A 20,145-nucleotide genomic window follows, 5' to 3' on the forward strand; every position below is an offset into this window, starting at 1 on the left:
CTGAGAACTGAGACTAGCAGTTCAAAACTAGCCTGGATAGGAAAGTCCAAGAGACTTTTATCTCCAACCAACTACCAAAAAGCTAGAAGCAAAGCTGTGGCTCAAGTGGTAGAGTACTAGCCTTGGACAGCACTTGGCCCTGAGTTCAAGCTTTACAACCACTAAACACATGCAAAAGGATGAATATTTAATTAATTTTATTACTAAATTTTATTTAATTACTAAATACTAACATTTAATTATAAAATACTATACTATTTAGTATTATCAAGTCTTTGCTAAATTTTCAGTATTGGTATTAACTTCATGTAGTACTTGTCTAAATACAAAGTTGGTGTTGAATAATTATAGTAGAGACAGGAGCAAAAAGCAGAAATAGGAGCCTGTTCTCTTCAACAAAAATAAAAGGAGGAAATGCCAATAGTTCCTCTGGGAGACAAGGGAAAAATAAGTGTGATCTTTAATTTCTTGTGATGAGAAGGGAAAATGTGTGATAGATAATAGGAAGCCATCTTCTTGCATAATAACATAAAATGTCCTATTGAAATTTCTGGGCAAGTATTCTGAACAAAGGAGAGGAGGTCTATAATACCCAGAATTCTCATTATTCTCTCCTCCAATGTCTGGTCTCCAGGGGGAAGAAGCGCAGGTTGCCATAGAACAGGATGCCCTAAGAAATAAAGAAGACACAGAGGAGGACCAAGATGTAATTCCAAAAGGGTACAACTTTTCTACTAGCAAAATAACCATATTTGCCTCCAATCTATTCCCCAGGCTTCATTCTTTGTTCTACCATCTATTTTTAACATTTCTTATGGTTTATTAGATATTGTCACCTCCCAATGCCATTTGCAGAAATATTAATGGAGTTCTAGAATGATCAATGTGGTTAATTCAAACTGCTTGATGTCCGAGGAAACCAATGTCTAGATTTAAATTTCCCCAGGACAGTCTCCTCATTAAAGGTGTAAATTACTAACTAATTGCTCCTGTCTATACAAGAGTAGTTCATTCATCTTCTCAATGTCAATCAATAACAATTGATTTCTTCAAACCCAATCCACTTTAAATTTCATAGAACTGTTGCTATTCTTACCTTGTTGCTTCTTGAAGTTATCTAAGACGTTACAACCTCATAAGGTAGGAGAGGAAAGGCAAGATTTTTATTCACTTTATTTTGGGACCAGGAAGAGGAAGCTAGAAATGACCTAATCAAGGTCAGACAGCTAGAGAGAAACTGAGCCAGTTTGGAATTCCAGCCTTTTATTCCTACTTGTAGTTTTATCATAACACTAAAGATTTGTCCATTTAATAAATTCTCTTCTGTGTTTGTTTTTTGCTAGTCCTGGTGCTTGATCTCAGGGCCTGGGCACTATCCCTGAGCTTCTTTTGCTCAAGGATAGCACTCTACCACTTGAGCCATAGTGCCACTTCCAGCTTTCTCTGTTTATGTGGTACTGAATTGAACCCAAGGTTTCATGTATGCTAGGCAAGCACTATACCACTAAGCCACATTCCCAGCCCAATTTGATAAATTCTTACTTAAATTTGATTTAATTCCCCACCTCTCACAGGAACTTTATTTGTGTATAACAGAAGATACCTCTTTTGCTGGACATAGGTAGCTAACATCTTTAATCTTAGCTACTCAGGATCAAGGTTCAAAACCGGTCCAGGAAGAAAAGGCTGGAACTCCTTAACCAGTAAAATGCCCAAAGTGGAGGTGTGGCTCAAGTGGTAGAGTGCCAGCTTTGAGTGGAAAAAGCTAAGAGACCACACCCAGGCCCTGACTTCAAGCTCACTTCATTTTACACTGACCCAGAGAAGGCCGAGACAATACACACACACACACACACACACACACACACACACACACACACACACACACACTTTTTTTTAGTGCTGGTCCTAGCTACAGTCCCTGAACTTTTTGCTCAAAGCTAACATTCTACTATTTGAGCCTAACCTCTACTTCCAGGTCTTCTGTTGTTTAATTGGAGCTGGAAACAACCTCTTGGTGTCCTCAGGTTTCATGAATGTTAATGGCACTGAAATGGCCCTAGTGGGTTGGGAATTGTCCACCCTAGACCACCAATGGCCTCAGTGCCTAATTCCCAGCTAATTCCCTTTATAAAGTCAGATAGCTGTAATGTACTACACACAGTTAAGAGATCGGACAAAGCCACCTCACCCTGGATGGATATTCCTATTACATGACATAGCTACAACTTTCTTTTTTTTCCTCTCTTTCTTTTTTTTTGGGGGGGGGTGGTCCAGTTGTGGGGCCTGAACTCTGGGCCTGGGCGCTGTCCCTCAGCTTTTCAGCTCAAGGCTAGCACTCTACCACTTGAGCCACAGCGCCACTTCCAGCTTTTTTCTTTTTGCTTATGTGGTGCTGAGGGATCGAACCCAGGGCCTCATGCATGCAAGGCAAGTGCTCTACCACTGAGCCACCTTCCCAGCCCTTTTTCCTTTATTTCTTTCCTTCTTTCTTTCTTTTTTCTTTCTTCCTTCCATCCTTTCTTTTTCCTATTTCTTCTTTCCTTCCTTCTTCTTTCTTTCCTTTTTTCTTTTTTTTCTTCCTTCCTTCCTTCCTTCCTTTCTTTCTTTCTCTTTCTCTCTTTCTGTCTTTCTCTCTTCCTCTCTTTCTTTCTTTCTTTCTTTCTTTCTTTCTTTCTTTCTTTCTGTTGGTCGTGGCTCAGGCCTAAACTCAGGGACAGACACTGTCCCTTAGCTTTTTCTACTCATGGATATGCTCTACAACTTGAGCCACAGCTCCACTTGCAGCTTTTTTGGTGGTTTATTGAAGATAAAGGTCTCATGGACTTTTCTGCCCTAACTAGCTTCAAACTAAGTTCTCCAGATCTCAGCCTCCTTAAGTAGTCAGGATTATAAGATTGAACCACAGGCACCTGGCTTGTGCTACATTTTTTAAACACTAGATCTGCAACTAAGGCTAATGAATTACTAGTTTTTCCTAAAGGAGACCAGGAAACTTGGTCTTCCTCTAAATTACAGTTCTATGAGCAGCTTAGTGACAAGCTAAACATGTGGTACTAGATTCCATCCTTTGAAAGCACTTGAGAATTATGCATCCCTTAGTATAAACAGTTTCTGTTGCTCTTCCTTTTTTTCTTCCTCATAACTAAGCTGTTTTTATTTGTATTGGCATATATTAATCACACAAAGAGGGTTCACCGTGATATGTCTGTGATTACATACAGACTTTGAACAAATTCATATATGGATTCACCCAGTATTCTAGAGCAGCATTTTGATTATCGGCACATTGCCACACACATACAGGACAATGCTAATGGTGTCTGTCACTGTGTGCATGAGAGACACCCTGATGCTTTTATCTAGAAGTTTCTGCTTGGCTGTCCATCTTTCGGCTCTGCTCGTAAGAGCACACTTCCAGCATCTCTCTAATCTCTTGCATTATTCATGGTTAACCAATCAACGGCTGCTACTGGTCAATGAGATGAGTTTTCCCATTTCTGTTTTGTAGCACATAGCTTTGTGAATGTGCTTGTCATGTGCTTTGCACGACAGTTTATGTCATGTTTCCAATGTTTACTTCTGCCTTCCTTTTTGCTTTTATGTTTCAGGTATTTGGAAAAGAAGTATGATACAGTTTGTGATTTTTGTAGGAAACATAAAACCATTCTTCGTTACATCATCTGGGGCACTTTATTAACTGGTAAATACCAATAGACAATGAAAATAACTATTATCTTTTAGGGGGACCCTCCCAAGTATTAGGTTTTTAGTGGGGTAGAGAAGAAGCCTTCCATTTCTCCCTGGACTTCACTGAGTCTTCCAAAGAAATAAATGAAGAGATCCCTGCAGGGGAAATCTACACAAGGTGCTTCCCTGCCTCATTTAGGAGGCCAAAAGTTTTTTTTTTGAGGCACCAATTGCCTTGGTCCATTCTTGCTGCTGGAACGGATGAGATAATTTGTAAAGAATAACTTCTGGCTAGACACAGATGGCTCATACCTGTAATCCTTGCCACTCAGAAAGCTGAGATCTGAGGATCACAGTTCAAAGCCAGCTGGAGACAGACAAGTCCATGTGCTTCTTATATCCAAATGCCCAGCAAAAAGCTGGAGGTAGAAGTGTGGCTCAAGTGGTAGAGCACCAGCCTTGAGTTAAAAAGCCAAACATGAGTCCAGTACCAGCATGAAACAATAGTAGTAGTAGTGGTAGTAGTAGTAGTAATAGTAATAGTAATAATTTCTGAGGCTGAGGGTCCAATGTCAAGATGTCACCCTTGAAAAGGGCCATAGTATTACATCAAAACATGAAGCAGAGATCACAACATGAGCTAGGCAGAGTCTAGATTGGAATCTCTTTTTTTTCTCTCTCTCTGTCTTTTTTTTTTTTTTTTTGGTGCCAGTCCTGGGGCTTGAACTCCGGGCCTGGGTACTGTCCCTGAGGCTCTTTTGCTCAAGGCCAGCACTCTACTATTTGAGCCACAGCACCACTTCTAACATATGATTTGAATATTAAGTTCCCAGCACATGAATTTTTTGAGGGACACATTCAAACCATAGTACCTACCATATTCTTGCGATCGGGATTTTTTAAGAGTGCCTTGGTTAATGCAGGCACAGAAAACTTGAGTAACTGAACAGACATGGTGATAATAGCAAAGGCAAAACCCTAATTATAAAGAGTAAATATATGAGCATCAGTGTAGGCTATTTGGCCAACTCTTCTTGACTAAAGGCAAGGCAAGAATGCCTTCGGTGTTTGTCCCCTCCAAAGCAAAGGGCTCCACAACCCACTATAATGAACATTCTGTCTATAGCCAGGAGTGGTAGTGCATGCCTATAATCCCAGCTACTCAGAAGGTAAAGATAGAAGGATCTAGAGTTCAAGTCAAGCCCTGGTAAAAATAGCAAGACCCTGTCTCAAAAATAATAACAAAAAGGCCAGGGATGTAGCCTAGATGCTAAGATACTAGTCTAGCAAGGACAAGCCCTAGATTCAGTCCCCAGTAGGGGAAACAAAAATTCTGTCTATGAAATGGAAACTCTCACCTAAGCCCACTGGCACCAGTCCAAGACATCTAGATCCTGTTCTAGATCTCCTTCTCAAACAGCTGTACCAGGCCAGACAGTATTTTAGTCTCATTATTATATTGTGCAACTAGGGTGGCCTACTATGTACACTGCAGCTTAAAAAAAATTTAAAGACATGCTCCAATAGCTCACACCTGTAATCCTAATTATTAAGGAGGATGAGATTTTAGGATCAAGGTTCAAAGCCAGCTTCCGCAGGAAATTCTGTAAGACTCTGATCTCCAATTAACCACCAAAGCCATCAGTAAAGCTGTGGTTCAATTGGTAGAGTGCCAGCCTTGAGTGAAAAAGCTAAGGGAAAGTGCCCAGACCCCTGAGTTTAAGGCACATACACATATAAAAAGTAGCCACGGTATATAAGCCAACAGACAAGGCTAAGTTCCAATAGGACTTTATTGGTAGGGTACAAGTACAAGTTGGTGAGTACAGTTGTATATACCACCTATGCAAACAAGAGTCAGGCCAGACTTAAGTTGCAGATTCTGGGCCTGGTTGCTGTCCCTCAGCTCTTCAGCTCAAGGCTAGCACTCTACCACTTGAGCCACAGCGCCACTTCCGGCTTTTTCCGCTTATGTGGTGCTGAGGAATTGAACCCAGGACCTCATGCATACAAAGCAAGCATTCTACCACTGAGCCACTTTCCCAGCCCAAGTTGCAGACCCTTGTGTGCTGATCTTTCAGAATAGGAAACCTTAGTCACAGCTTAAAATCTACACTTCAATAGCAGCCATCATAGCCAGGCTGTCTTCCTCTGAGATTCTGCAGTGCATAGAGAATGTTGTAGGTCTATTTTACTATTTGAACTTCGGCCAAATCTGAGCTGCCGGAAAACCCATACCTCTTGCCAGCAGTTGCCTCGATCCCTGGCCTTTCTCCTTACCATGGTTCACCTATAGAGTTGGAAAACAGAGGAATTAAAACAAAATGTTAGCATCGAGAAGCTCAGTGATAAAGCTTTAGGATTCAAGAACTCAAAAGTTCTATTTTTTTTAAATTCCAGCAATCTTTCCCCCTTACATACATGGTGAGAATGTAGAAATTTGATTGAAGCAGAGAAGGAGAGGGAAAATAAGCAAAACCTTGCCCAGAGTAGCTAGTACCCATATGGAAGCATTCAATGGATTCTTGGTTATACCCCTCCTTGACTGAGCCAGATTGAGTCAGCTGGCTTCCATGATACCTACCACATATCTGCTTTGCCTCCTGGACAGGTTTCCTGGCCCTGGTGATCACAGCCTGCGTGCTGAACTTTCACAGAGCCCTTCCTCTTTTTGTGATCACTGTAGCTGTCATCTTCTTTGTTGTCTGGGATCACCTGATGGCCAGATATGAGCATCGAATTGATGAGCTCCTGTCTCCAGGCAGAAGACTGCTGGACAGCCATTGGTTCTGGCTGAAGTGGTAAAGGCATTTGATTCTCTTCTTGCAATTGAAGAAAGTCTTTTCCAACACTGTTCTAAGGGTGTTGCCTTATTTATGAGATTTCAGAGCTAGGAACAAGGTTGGGAGCAATCCATTGTAATACTTTCATTTTACAAACAGAAAATCAAGACCTAGATGAGGTGATGACTCACTTGAAATATGTTCTAACTGCCTTAATTCAAATGCTACGAAAAGACAAAATGTTATCCAAAAACACCAATACACATCTATATGCTATATCTTTGAGATACCTCCATCCCTGTGTGTCGTGAAGCAGTTAAGATTATAAAATAGTGTCAGTGGCTGGGTGCTGATGGGTCATGCTGGAATTCTAGCTACTCAAGAGGCTGAGATCTGAGATCACAATTTGAAGCCAGCCCAGGCAGGAAAGTCTGTGAGACTCTTATCATTAATTAACCTCCAAAAAGCCCAAAGTAGAGCTGTGACTCATGTGATGGAGTGCTAGTTTTGAGTGAAAAAGCTCAGGAGCAGCACCCAGACCCTGAGTTCAAGACCTTGGACCAAGCAACCCCTCTCCCAAAAAAACGGTGTCAGTAGAATGTCATCATGATCAATCAATCGTGTCTTAGCTGGCACAGGACAGGGAATGGGCAGCACAAATGCCATCCAATCTCAGCGCTTAGTTAAAGGATTGGTTTGTAAGTACAGAACAATGGAGATTGCTGACATGCCTGCCAAGAGATTTCATTTTACAAAATAGGGATCATACAGTATATTAAATCTCAGGGTTTGTCTGTTGTTATTGGGGTGTATGTGTGTGTGTGTGTGTGTGTGTGTGTGTGTGTGTGTGTGTGTGTGTGTGTGTTGGGCTTGAACTTGGGGCCTAGACACTCTCCCTGAGCTTTTATACTCAAGGCTAGTGTTCTGCCACTTGAGGCATAGCTCTACTTTTTTTTTTTTCCAGTGGTTAATTGGAGGTAAGAGTTTCACAGACTTTCCCACCTAGGCTGGCTTTGAACCACAATCCTCAAAACTCAGCCTCCTGTGTAGCCAGGATTACAGGCATGAGCCAACAGCACCAGGCACATTCTACATAGTGGATCATTATTTTTTATTTTTCGGTTGGTCGTGGGACTTGAACTCTGGGCCTGAGCACTGTCCCTGTGCTCTTCAGCTCAAGGCAAGCGCTCTACCACTTGAGCCACCGAGCCACTTCTGTGGATCATTATTTTATTTACTTTTTTTTTGCTGTTTTAAATGTTGTGACAAACTTGTTCATTGATTCTTGATAAATTTAGGTCAACTGGTATCTCATTGGTGGTTAGTGAACCCAGTCATTTTACAGTTAGGCTGTCAGGTCTCCTTACTTCTTTCAATGCCTTTTACTCATTAAAGAGTAGAGATTTAGAAAAAGAAAGAAATGGTATTAGGTATTATCTTAATAGTGAGGACCACTAGTTCTTGACTTTTTATAGAGACCGCATACTAAAATTGGCCCATAGAGAGTGATCAAAATATGACAATTTTTTTCTATCCATTTTTATATTTCATTCAGTAGGTGCTATTTATTCTGTACTTAGTAGAAAAATGCCAAAATCCTTGACCTTTCTTCTCATTCTTAGGTAATGGTCACAGACATAGTCACAGTGTGTGTGTGTGTGTGTGTGTGTGTGTGTGTGTGTGTGTGTGTGTGTGTGTGTATGTGATGTGTGTGTGTGTGTGTGTGTATGTGCATGCGCACATGCATACACCAGTCCTGGGGTATGAACTCAGCGTTTGGGCACTGTTTCTGACCTTTTGTGCTCAAGTTTAATGTTCTGCCACTTGAGCCACAGCTCTACTTCCAAGTTTTTAGTAGTTAATTGGAGATGAGTCTCACAGACTTTCCTTCCTGGGCTGGCTTCACATTGCAAACCTCAGATCTCAGCTTCCTTGGTAGCTTGCATTATAAGCATCAGCCATCAACACCTGGCTACAGACTTTTTTTTGCTGGTTATGGGGCCTGAACTCTGGGCCTGGGCGCTGTCCCTCAGCTCTTCAGCTCAAGGCTAGCACTCTGCCACTTAAGCCACAGCGCCACTTCCAGCTTTTTCTTCTTATGTGGTGCTGAGGAATCAAACCCAGGGTCTCATGCATACAAGTCAAGCACTCTACCACTGAGCCTCCTTCCTAGCCCCAGACATATTTTTTTAACTTTCTTTTTTTTTATTGTGAAAATACCATACAGAGGGGTTACAATTACATGGGCAAGATAATGGGTACATTTCTTATCAAGCATTGTTGCCTCCTCCTTTGTTTCCCCTTCCCATCCCTTCCCATCTCCCCGCCCCCAGACATATTTTTAATAACAAGACGTCTCATTCCTTCAAGTATGAAAAGTATAAGCCTGACTACATGTCTCATCCTTCCTCCCAGCTTTGGATTCCCCTTCTCCTTATTCCCTCTTACCTCCTTTTCTGTCTACGTCAAAGCCGATAGGGAGCTCAGGGCCAGGACAGTGCTGGTTCAGGGGAGTAACTGTGTGCTGTGGGCATGAGGCTGGCCCCTTCCAGAGGAACTGTTTAAGCAGGCTGTCCCCAACAGGTCCTCAGTCCCACTGACTGCCAAAGGTGTGTCCCTTAGCCTGTCTCTGTGCAATATCTTCTCTGGTTAAGTCCCAGGACCTGTAGTCTCTGTGGAGTCCTACATTGCATCTACCTGAAGGCAAATTCCCTGCTCTTCCTCCCCCAGCACAAGGGCCTTTCTGATTCATGCTGATTCACAGCATGAATCAGCCTTGCCGACCTACCAGACTCCTCAGGCAAGGCAGAACTCAAATTCAAGCTTACCTCTGTTGGGACCCTCCAACTGCGGAGAGCACATTGCAGGTTCTCCCGTAAAGGGAAGAAGGCAACACCTCACCCATCCCCAAACCAGATAAAGCATCCCAGTACACAGCCAAGTGCTGATGGCTCATACCTATAGTCCTATCTACTCAGCTGAGATCTGAGGATTGCCATTCCAAGTAGAAAAGCCCATGAGACTTGTCTCTAATTAGCTGGAAGTAGAGGTATGGCTCAAGTGGTAGAGTGTGAGCCTTCAGCAAAAAAGTCAAGTAACATCTCAAGCTCTGGAACACCACCAACAACAAAAAGAATCAGAATAACACATTGGACACAGTGGTGCTCTCTTATAATCCCAGAACTCAGGAGGCTGAGGCAGGAGAATCCCAAGTTCAATTCAAGCATAGGCTATACAGCAAGATCCTATCTCTAGAAGAAGAGAGGGAGGCAGGGAGAGAGGAAAGAAGGTCAGGCAATCAGGAGGAATTCTAGTAGGTCACTCAAAGAAATCACCAGACCTCCCACTCCAAACACCCTTTCTCTTCTCTGACCCCTTTATAGAACTTGGTACTTATAAAGGGCCTGAGTTGTAGAATGTGAGGGGCACATATGGGTTTTTTAAATCTATTTGTCATTGTTTGTTTTTTCAATCAAAAGGCCAGGCAGAGGGAATCAGCCAGGGTGTGTTGATTTCTCTAGCAGTTTTGTGTTTGCCAGTTTAAGCCTCATTAGAAGGCTCAAGTTAGCACAATCAGTGATGCTAATACCTCCCTTCTGTTCTCTTAGGGTGATCTGGAGCTTACTGATCCTAGGGGTTATCTTCTGGCTGATTCTGGACACTGCCAAATTGGGTAAACAGCAGCTGGTGTCCTTCGGTGGCCTTATCACGTACATTATCCTGCTATTTCTGTTTTCTAAGCACCCAACCAGAGTAAGTATGGAATTCACTGTTTTTGGAGGGTGTTTGTTGTTGTTGTTGTTGTTGTTGTTATGTGTTTTCTGTTTGTTTTGTGTTTGTATCCTTCTCTACTCAGATGAAGGCAATTCAAAATAGTGAAAAGATTTACCTCTTCCAGGTACTTCTTATGATGAGGTGGTGATTTAAAGGAGCCAGGGTATCCTTCTTTTAGAATGCTACTTCCGGATGTACTACCTGTTTGCATCTCAAGTTCTCTTTCCAGTAAGCTCCAGTTCCACAAGCAGGGGACTTGTTTTGCCTGTCAAATCCAGTTTCTACTCATACACCTCTGTCCCCCATCACAAGCAGGAGAAAACCTACTCACTCATCCTCTCAGACTATACAGCACCTTTAATTGTACGATACATCTTGCCCTTTATCAAAGTTCCATCTGTGATTTTTTTTTCTTCCTCATGGATTTGTGATACGATAACCCATAGAATAGGTGAGAACTCAGAAAGCTAAAGGCTCTTACAAATGAATCACAATGCCAAGCACTGAAAGACTTTATCCTGGCTAAAAGGTGGATCCAAGGAGAAAGCATTCATCATAGAGTGACCAAGTTCATCTGATGTGATTCAAGTCATTTGTTTTGTACAGGTGAATATCTCCATCCTCTGTGCCTTCCAAGAATTCTTTGCAGGACATTCACATCTGCACTAAAAGAAGTTAGATGATTGTCCATTTATGGGATCCATTCTGGGTCTGCACTCAAGGTTATTGGCTCCTTTTATAAGGAAACAAGAGGCCTTCACTCAGGCATAATTTCATTGAATTCCCACATCAGCTGTCAGATAAGAGCCTTAAACACAGCCTTGAACACATGTTCTGACTTTCCATTGTCCAAGTGAAAGGAATAATTGTATATATAATATTTACAATGTGACTAGGATAGCCAGTCCTTCCTCTAATGATGCTTCTTACATTATGCTTGGTGTTTGCGTTATTCATCAAGACTTAGTAGTTCCCATACTTTCCCAAGAGTGAAAGCTCACACTCAGATTTAGTATTAAAGATTGATGGCCCGGGGATGGGAAATGGCTCAGTGGTAGAGTGCTTGCCTTGCATGCATGAGGCCCTGGTTTTAATTCTTCAGCACCACATAAGCAGAAAAGGCCAGAAGTGGTGCTGTGGCTCAGGCCCAGAGTTCAAGCCCCATGAACAACAACAACAACAAAAAGAATGATATCCTGTGTTCTTTTAAGGTATTGTTCCCAGGAAAATTTTTCTGTTCATGGCTGCTTGGACCCCTTAAAGAAGGTAGGCCACAGGCTATATTTTAGAATATCTCAAGGAAACAGTGGCTCCTGGAATATTTATGCTAAGGCCAAGGTTAATTTTCTCATAAATAACTGTACCCAGAAAAGGGTCTGTTGCAATTTCTATAAGCATAGTTTATGGTGCCAGGTCATGTTGCTCTCATTAGTATTTTTCCTTTGTTAATTTGAACCTCATTCCAATGTTCATCTTAGCACAGTAAGTGATCATCTCTATTTCTTTTTATAGGTTCACTGGAGGCCTGTCTTTTGGGGAATTGGATTACAGTTTCTTCTTGGGCTCTTAATTCTAAGAACTAAACCTGGATTTATTGCTTTTGATTGGTTGGGCAGACAAGTTCAGGTAAGTGAGTCAAAAAATAATTTGTTCTTAGCCTGGCACTAGTGACTCATGCCTACAATCCTAGCTACTCAGGAAGCTGAGATCCAAGAATTGCAGTTCAAAGCCAACCAAGGCAGGAAAGTCCATGAGACTCTTATCTTCAATTAACCACCCAAAATGCTGTAAGTGGGGCTGTGGTTCAAGTGATAGAGAGCTAGCTTTGAACAGAAATGCTCAGGGATTGTAACCAGGCCCTGAGTTCAAGCCCCAGGACCAACACTAATAATAATAATAATTTGTTCTGATTGTGCTTCAAATCATGAAAGAAATTGTTTTTTTAAATATATAATATTTGACCCTAATTTTAATTCCATAACAAAATTTAGACAAATTCCTGTCTATGATAAACATGCTGATTTGTCTTGTTTACTACTGCTGCCCTGTATACTACACTATATCATTTCTCTTTACATCGCACCTTGAGGGGTTGCATTTCTAGATAGTTCCAGAGAAAGGGGCTTTCTTTGCATATGGTGATAACTAATGCCACCCATGTACCACTTGCTGCAGCAAACAATCACACTCAGTTCTTTAGTATCCTGAAGCAGATTGAATGCTGGCAATGACAGGAATTTGGTCTACAGGTATGATTCAAACCTACACTTCACCTCCATGCCATTCATTGGATGAGCAAAGTTAAGATGATGAACTTTTTCCCAGCCTATCCAGCAGGTTGCTGGTCTTCATCCTCTGCAAAGCCGAGTGTTTCTGTGACTTGTGACACTACTCCACTGGTTGAATAACTTCTTCCTTCCTTTCACTCAGACTTTTCTGGGGTACACTGATGCTGGCGCTATATTTGTCTTTGGCGAGAAATACACAGACCACTTCTTTGCATTTAAGGTAAATCTAGACCCTTTTGGTATTCAGTCTCTGCATTATTATTATTATTGTAGTTGCGCAGAGTTTTCTACTCCTGTCTCTGCTTTTTGAGCAGCTCCTTGGTCTTTATAGATATTTAGATAGAACCTAACTGACCCCAAGCCAAGTGTATAATGCTGTCTGTGTTATAGAAAAGTAAGGTGTCATCACCCTTTTTCTCAAGTACAATTGTCCGGAGTCAGTGGGATAGACACATTTCACTGTGTTACTTCTGCATAAGATTAAGGGAAATATCCAGAGAAGGTGAAAAACAGTCAAATATTTGGGTACAGTGGCATTGCCTAAGACACTTATTTAAAAGCCCTCTAGGGGAATAGTATTTGGAACTCTAAAGAAAAGTAATTATATATTTGGAAATGCATAGGCATGAGATTTGCAATCCAGGACCCCTAGAGCTCTGAACTCAAAACACCACTCAGTTCCAGGCTAACTGGGACATCCAGCCAACCACCGCAGCCTCTGCTTCCCAGGACCACCCTATGCTAAACTTTCCTCCTCATTTCTTCAGGACAGCCTTTGCTAGGCAGGCCTCGATAAGCCTAATCAAAGAAGGGAGGTTATTTTACAGACAAGAAAAATCCTAGCTCCTGCTTGGACATAGTCAGTTCCCTCTCAGAGATTCCATAAACCCCAAAGAAAACTCATTCTCCTCTGAGAAGCCCCTACAAATATGAGTCTGAGTCTGAAATATACATTTGGAGTTTTCTTCTGCTTCTGTGTGTGTGTGTGTGTGTGTGTGTGTGTGTGTGTGTGTGTGTGTGTGTGTGTGTACATGCATGCTGCGATGTGATGGTCCCTACATTTCTAAGTTGTTTCCTCTCTCAAGGACTCCAAATTTATCTCTAAATTACCTTTGCTTCAGTTAGGCCATTTATGCCAGATCTTATATATTTTTTTCTCATTTTAATGACACAGTAATTTTCCATGCTTCTGGAGTACAGTGTGACATTTTAGTGCGTGTCTCAACTTGCTATGATCATACCAGGATCTGAATCTTTACTAAAAGTGCTGATTTGATGCATCAATGCCAAGATAACTGAGCCATAGCAGAAAGGTCAAGTGTTTATAGACTGAAATAGAAACAGGCTTCCATCATGAAGTGAATTCAGAATAGGAAGAAAAATAAAGTGGCAGAGGAGAAATTTGCTACCCAGAGTATAGCAGCATCCTCAGAGCTTGCCATCCCCAGCTCCTCCTGGGGCAGTGGTCTGACTTTTTCTTTTTCCACCAAAGAACTACTGGATGATCACTTACAACTTCTTGCTTTTAGGAAAGTTCTACCTAGTCATTAAAGCTAATAAAAGCTTCATGGTAAGTGAGTTCTAAATAGTGACACAAAATATCTTTAAATGTGTATTATTAATGGATTTTTTTTTCTAAATTCAATTCTGCACAAGTTGTCCTTGGTCATTCTGTGCTTTTGGTGGCAGCTTGTCTCTGGTCATTTAGTTAGGGAATGGTGGGGAAGGGTGAGCAGGGACCCAACCCCCAGATCTGAATGATCTCTACAGCGTGGAAATTGTTCCCTGCAGACACACAGGCTGTACTGAAGGCTCCCAAACAGCATCAGGAAAATAGGATTTGGGAAAGTACTATACATGTTAAGGCAGAATTAGCTACTCTCCAAAAGATAAACCTTTTTTAGTGATTCAAAAATCCATAACTCAACTTGGATTATAGACTCATGCCTATAATCCTAGCTACTTAAGAGATTGAGATGTGAGGATCCAAGTTCAAAGCCAGGCTGGGCAGACAAATCTGAGGCTCTTATCTCCAGTTAACCACCAAAAAGCCACAAGTAGAGCTATGGCTCGAGTGATAAAGCACTATCCTTGAGTGAAAAAGCGATTCTTAGTGTAGTTATTGTATATTCTCCCCCAAAACACAGTCTTTCTCTGAATAAGAGAAACTCATTATAGAAGAAGGAATTACGTTTCTTAGGATATACACTTGTCTTAGTCTGTTCTCTTCTGTTACTATAACAAAATATCTGACACTGGATAATTTATAAAGAATAGGGTTTTATTTAGCTCATTGTTCAGAAACTAAGAAATCTTGTATCATAGTCTTTGTACCACAGTGAGAGCCTCTTGCTGCATATTGACATGGAGGAGAACATCACAAGGTGAAGAAAGACTAAGTGTGCTAGCTCAAGTCTTGACTCCTCATAAAGCTACTACTGGGGCTGGGGATAGCTCAATGGTAAAGTGTTTGCCTAGCATAGAATAACTCCTTATTTATTCTATTTAATCTTTCTAAATAGAATAAAGCCGAGTATCAAGAGCTGTAATCCTAGCTATTCAGGAGGCTGAAATCCAGAATATCACACTGCTGAGCTGTCCCAAGCAGAAAAGTCCCCTGTGAGATTCCATCTATAAAATAACCAGCAAGACTGAGCACCAGTGCCTCACACTTGTAATCCTAGTTACTCAGGACACTGATATCTGAGGATCAGGGTTCAAGCCAGCTCACGCAGGAAGTCCACGAGACAACTCCAATTACCACCAAAATGTCAGAAATGGAGCTGTGGCTCAAGTAGCAGATCCCTAGTCTTAAGAAAAAGAGTTCAGTACCTGCTCCCAGGCCCTGAGTTCAAGCCTAGTACCAGTACAAAAATTAAATTAAATTAAAAACCAGCTAAAAAAATAAGTCTGGGAATATGATTCACATGGTAGAGGACTAGCTGAGCACACAAGCCAAGTAAGTTAGAGACTCTGAATTCAACCTCCAATATAGTACATTAATTAAAATAAGGCCATTAATGACTTAATTAATGACTTCATCTAATCCTAAATACTGCCCCAAGACCCCTATCCCCAAACACAATCAACATGAATTTGGGGATTAAGTTTTTAAAGATAAACTTTTGGGGAGAGGGAGCAAACTCAAACAATTGGAATCTTCAAGCCCAATTAGAATACGAGATTATGGAAAAGGAGAATGACTGACAAAAGTGATGTCTCCAGTATTGTCATGATAGATGTCTCTGGTGGAGAAAGGGAGGCAGAGAGAGGGCCTAATAGGAATGTGATACCACTGGGCTCAACACTGACAAACGATCACTTCTACGCAGATCCTGCCCATTGTGGTTTTCTTCAGCACAGTGATGTCCATGCTGTATTACCTGGGATTCATGCAGTGGATCGTCAGAAAGGTAATGGGATTGGGATGTAGTGAGTGAAACAGGTGGAGCCAATTATTGAAAAACCTAGTCTCAAATGCCTCTTATCCAGGCATCTCGAAATTGCCTTTCTCTTCCTACCAAGATTCACTACAGTCCCTCAAGTTATTAGAGTCAAACTCAAAACTTTCCACCATGTGTCCATAAAGTGAACTTGGACTCAGGGACTTCTAACAAAGCTTTGATTTGCTGAATCCCACTAGATATCTCCATGAAACCATAGCATTTACAACATTAGCCAAGGAATTGAGGTCAGATGTCTGCACGGGGAAAGCAGTGTCAGTCATCTTCATGGTTATCCACACTAGTCTTCAGGACATATTCCTGATCTTGGAATTACTAGAGAAATCAAAACAAGAAGCTGGTTTTTACCCTGGTGGGAGTTTGGTAAGCATACAACTATTTTAAAAGGGAAGAGTTAGCCAGGCATTGTGACACACCTCTATAATCCCAGCTTCTCAGGAGGTGGAAGCAGGAAGATTGTGAGTTCAAAGCCAGCCTGAGCAAAGTTAATGAAATCCTATCTCAAAAACGAAGCAACAATAAAAAAGAAGGGAGGATGTCGTTCTAGTGGTAGAGTGCTTACCTAGCAATGTTAGTCCTTGACTTTAATCTCAAGTGCAGAGGAAAAAAAGAGCAAGAATGTATATGAGAGAGAAAGGTTAATCTTATAATCTCATCCTTGCTGTCTTGCTCCCAGCAACTGAGTCCTACACTCACATTAGATCAGAAAACTAGGAAGATTTTAAGCTAGTATAGATGCATATGAGAACAAAGCAGTGCATTCAGGCTTTGGGGAACAACCACAGCCCTCCTTTAGTCCATGTAAATCAAAATGTATAAACAAAAAGAAAAACAGAGAAGCAGATTGACAGACAGACACATGTACTGACTAGAACCAACAGAACTCAGAATTACATCAAGAGGTCCAGACCTCATAATTCTCTGATCATTGGTTTAAAACTGCTAGTCATATATCTAAGCAAAAAGATCACAGAATAAATACAACAGGAATCTACAACCTGAGGTGGCACTGTGGTGTTACTGTTTCTGGTTGAAAGGCATGTTTGTCAATCATCTATTACTGTAACAAATATTTGAGATAATCAACTTATCAAGAAGAAAAGTTTGCTTTAGACTCATAGCTTAGGGGTTTCAGACCATGGTCTATTCCTTCATGGTTTGTGGGCCTGTGGTGACACACCATGCAGGGAGGACATGGTGGAACAGAGTATTCACCTGAAGGATGTGAAGGGAAGAGGAGCACTAAAGTACCACAATTCCCTGCAAGAATGTTCCCAATAACCTAACTTCCTCCCACTAGGCTCCACCCCCTAAAGTCTTCACCAGCTCCCAATAACATTATGGGCTGGGGCCACGCCTTTAATACAGGAGCCTTTTGGAGGACATTCCAGATCCAGACTATTGCAAATGGCCAGTACAAAAATTGGGACCAATAAACCTTATTTATCAGAATTAAATAGAAAAATAATAAATTTGAACTACATCCTAGTAGCCACTAGCTGGGTGACCTTTGAGAACATAACCGTCTTTCTCTACTTGGTTTTCCTCATCTGTAAAATGTGAATAATTATAGAACCTACTTCAAAGGAGTAAAGTTCAATACATCACTGAGGTAAAGGTACAACAGCTCCTAGAATGCACAGAGGCCTCCCATGAGGGTAGCAATCTTTATAATTTCCATATATCTGTAAAAATGTATTAGCTGTAAAATATTGTTCAGGGGCTGAGAATGTGGCTTAGTGGTAAAGTGCTTGCTTAGCATGCATGAAACCCTGGGTTCGATTCCTCAGTATCATATGAAAGGAAAAATCCAGAAGTGATACTGTGGCTCAAGTGTAAAGTGCTTGAGCAAAAGCAGCTCAGGGACAGTGTCCAGGATATGAATTCAAGCCCCAGGACTGGCAAAAAACATATTGTTCAGAAATATATACAATAGACCAGGTGCTGGTGCCTCACACTTCTAGCTACTCAGAGGCAGAGATCAGAGGACTGCAATTCAAAGCCAGCTTGGGCAGGAAAATCCATGAGACTTTTAACTCTGATTAACTACTAAAAACTCTGTAAGGGGAGCTGTGGATCAAATAGTAGAGCACCAACATTAAGCAAAAAAGCTCAGGGTCAGCGTCCAGGCCCTGAATTCAAGCCCTAGGAATGGCACACACACACACATATTCAAACTTACCACTCATATAGGATTTGATTGACCTGCACTATAGGCTAAATGAGTTATACATACCTTTAGCATTATCAGTAACCTGTATTACAGACCTCAATATGTTGCTGTATTTTAAGATTTTTATCCCTACTTTGATATTTTCTTGTGTACAAACATGCAAATAATTCTTCACTGATATTACCCATTTCTTTCTTCTTAGGTCGGATGGGTAATGCTAGTTACTCTGGGCTCATCTCCTATTGAATCTGTAGTTGCTGCTGGTAATATATTTGTTGGACAAGTAAGTTGTAAGATCAAAAAAAAAAAAAAAAAAAAAAACAAACAAGAACAAAATACCTGGCAAAATAGGAAAGTCTCCTTCCAAAATGCAGGAGAGGAGGGGGAGGAGGGGGGAGGTGTGGGGCAGCGGATCAGGGAGAGGGAAAAGGGAGAAGGGAGAAGAGAAGAGGAGGGGAGAGGAGAGGAAAGGTTTCTAGGGAGAAGTTGAGATATTTCACTAAAGCACAGGGCTTTCCAGGTACAAATTCTCACCATAACTTTTCAGAGTTGATTGAATTACTGGGGTCTCTGGTCAGCTTCTTGGCAGCTAGTAACTCTTCTACTATGGTGGCCTTTCTTATCTCAAAGCTGCAGCCTCCCCTTCTTTACTGTAATGCCTGTGGCCATGTGAAAACCCATTAAAAAAAAAAACAAAAAAAAACTTCCCGGCAGCAGCCATAGGCTGCTGTCTGAATTGGCCATCTGCCTATGCTGACCTGAAAGAAAAACACCTTCAGGTTTTTCTTCTCATCAAAAAATAAACTTTTAAGCTACACTTTTTCCACTTTCATGACCCACCACACGGATCACTACTCTTGGACCTCTAAACAAAGAAATATGAGGACTAGAGCAGTCCCTCAAAATAGCAACAGTTCTTTAAAAAAAAAAAAAAAAAGGTGGATACCTGGGAAAAGGTATCGAGCTACTCATCACTCAGGACATGCAGCTCCAGAGGGAAAGGGATCTCACACCAATGATGCCATGGGAGAGTGGCCAGTACCACTGTCCAAAGGAACTGGACTTGAAGCAAAACAAGGGTCACCCAGAAACACCCGTGCCACCATATCCCAGGTTTACCACTGTTTGAGGCAGGCTGGGTGACCTTCCTGGGAAGCCTGGCTCACTGGCCCCAGAGCTGTCCTGAGTGGGAAGGAGAAGGAGAGCATACTTCCTTCCGTAGGAGATGAAATTGTAACAATTATAATCATAAAATCTCTCAGGACTAATTAGGCCGCCCTCTTGAGTTGATTGGTGGTACCTATAGGTAAGCAGGCTCGCATAGCGGGCTCCAGTTGAGTCTATAAATTGAGGCACGGCCATTCAATCTTACAGAACAATCGAAATAATGAAGATAAAATTATAAAATTGTACCCAGGCTCCTGTGGTGCTCCATTTGATACTTAATATGCTAAAAGTGCTGCTCTTAACTGATGGAGAACCCTACACTGAGGACTGATAAGATTCATGTTCTTACAATTATCTGGTTCCTTCCCACATACCAGAGCGGGAGAGGTCTCTGAGGTCTCTGCCTGCCAATTATAAATGAACCCGTGACTCCTGTTCTTTGTTATTGCTGGTACATTTTGTGTCTATGTGCATGCACACTGGTCTCTATTTCCCCAAGGCCTCAGGAAACAGATTGTAAAGATGAAGCTGGAAGGTGGAAAGACCCTGAGGCCAGGACACTGGACAGTTACTTGGTCAACTTTTTTTTTTCACTGACACTCTAGCACTCTGAGCCACAGCTCCACTTCCAGTTTTGGGGTGGTTAATTGGAGTAAGAGTCTCAGGGACTTCGCTGCTCCAGCTTGCTTCAAACTGTGATCTTTAGATCTCAGCCTCCTGAATAGCTATTATTACAGGCATGAGCCACCAGCAGCTATATCTTGAACAGCTCTTAGAAACATGCACCACATCCTCCTACAGCCCAA

The 20,145-nt window shown here is 41.6% G+C and overlaps 1 protein-coding gene across 1 annotated transcript in view; it reads left to right on the plus strand.

Moving 5' to 3' along the window:
* Slc28a3 (solute carrier family 28 member 3) overlaps nt 1–20,145 on the plus strand; it is a 114,923-nt gene that overhangs the window by 79,957 nt on the left and 14,821 nt on the right. Inside the window, exons 4-11 of the mRNA XM_042696253.1 lie at nt 635–720; nt 3,612–3,703; nt 6,302–6,491; nt 10,082–10,226; nt 11,760–11,873; nt 12,678–12,755; nt 15,868–15,948; nt 18,375–18,455. Of these exons, the coding sequence (XP_042552187.1) occupies nt 635–720; nt 3,612–3,703; nt 6,302–6,491; nt 10,082–10,226; nt 11,760–11,873; nt 12,678–12,755; nt 15,868–15,948; nt 18,375–18,455 (867 nt within the window). The remainder of the gene's footprint in view (nt 1–634; nt 721–3,611; nt 3,704–6,301; nt 6,492–10,081; nt 10,227–11,759; nt 11,874–12,677; nt 12,756–15,867; nt 15,949–18,374; nt 18,456–20,145) is intronic.

This window comes from Dipodomys spectabilis, unplaced genomic scaffold (assembly GCF_019054845.1).
Source record: "Dipodomys spectabilis isolate Male_0828 unplaced genomic scaffold, ASM1905484v1 ptg000204l, whole genome shotgun sequence".
NCBI lineage: Eukaryota > Metazoa > Chordata > Mammalia > Rodentia > Heteromyidae > Dipodomys > Dipodomys spectabilis.